The 699-nt window shown below is 67.1% G+C and overlaps 1 protein-coding gene across 6 annotated transcripts in view; it reads right to left on the reverse strand.

Moving 5' to 3' along the window:
• Window positions 1–699, reverse strand: part of RFX1 (regulatory factor X, 1 (influences HLA class II expression)) — a 34,254-nt gene that overhangs the window by 3,090 nt on the left and 30,465 nt on the right. For all 6 annotated transcript variants that reach the window (XM_014529430.1, XM_014529432.1, XM_014529431.1 and 3 more), the window contains 3 exons: window positions 430–583; window positions 305–350; window positions 2–169 (listed from right to left, as the gene is read on the reverse strand). In XM_014529430.1, the coding sequence (XP_014384916.1) occupies window positions 2–169; window positions 305–350; window positions 430–583 (368 nt within the window). The remainder of the gene's footprint in view (window position 1; window positions 170–304; window positions 351–429; window positions 584–699) is intronic.

Here is a 699-nt window from a genome sequence, read left to right on the forward strand (position 1 = left end):
GAAGGCAGCGCCTGCACGAAGAGGCCGCGTGTGTCTGTCCGAGCAAGCTTGGTCGGAGGCTCCAGAGCCTCGGGGCCCAGCGCAGGAGAGGGAGACTCGCTGCCCGCCGCCAGCGAGATGTCCTGTGGCAGCTCATCCTCACTCTCCTCCTCCTCTTCCTCCTCCTCGTCTGGGAAACACGGACCAGAACCACTCAGTGCAGGGCGCTGCGTCCCCAGCCCCCTGCTGCAGGTGCTCCTTCACCCCAGCCCGCGCCCTGCCCCATCCCAGACTTGGGCCCTGGGCGGGGACAAGCCTCGCCTACCTTTGTCTGGGTCTAGGGGGTTCAGCGAGGTGGCCAGGTTGGCGAACTGGAAGGAGGGGAGAGGAAAAAAGGTGAGGGTCCTGCCAAGGGGTGCCCCGCCCGCACCCTCAGCGCTCCCTGCGCACCTCGCCCATGACGGCGATGGGGGTCTCTCCCTTGGCCTGAGCCACTCGGTGCTCGATCAGGTAGTACATGTACTCATCGTAGAGCAGCCGGATGAGGTGGAAGGAGCCGAAGCTGGCCGCGCTGCGCAGGGTCAGGTCCCTAATCACCATGGAGCTGGGGCAGCAGCGGGGAGGAGGAGTGAGGCCGGTTCCGCCCCTCCACTGCAGGATCCAGCAAGCCCAGCTACCCTAGCCCCGTCCCCTCTTTCCCCCCGCCCCCGCCAGGCTTCT

The sequence above is a fragment of the Myotis brandtii genome, unplaced genomic scaffold (genome assembly GCF_000412655.1).
Source record: "Myotis brandtii unplaced genomic scaffold, ASM41265v1 scaffold680, whole genome shotgun sequence".
Taxonomy (NCBI): Eukaryota; Metazoa; Chordata; class Mammalia; order Chiroptera; family Vespertilionidae; genus Myotis; species Myotis brandtii.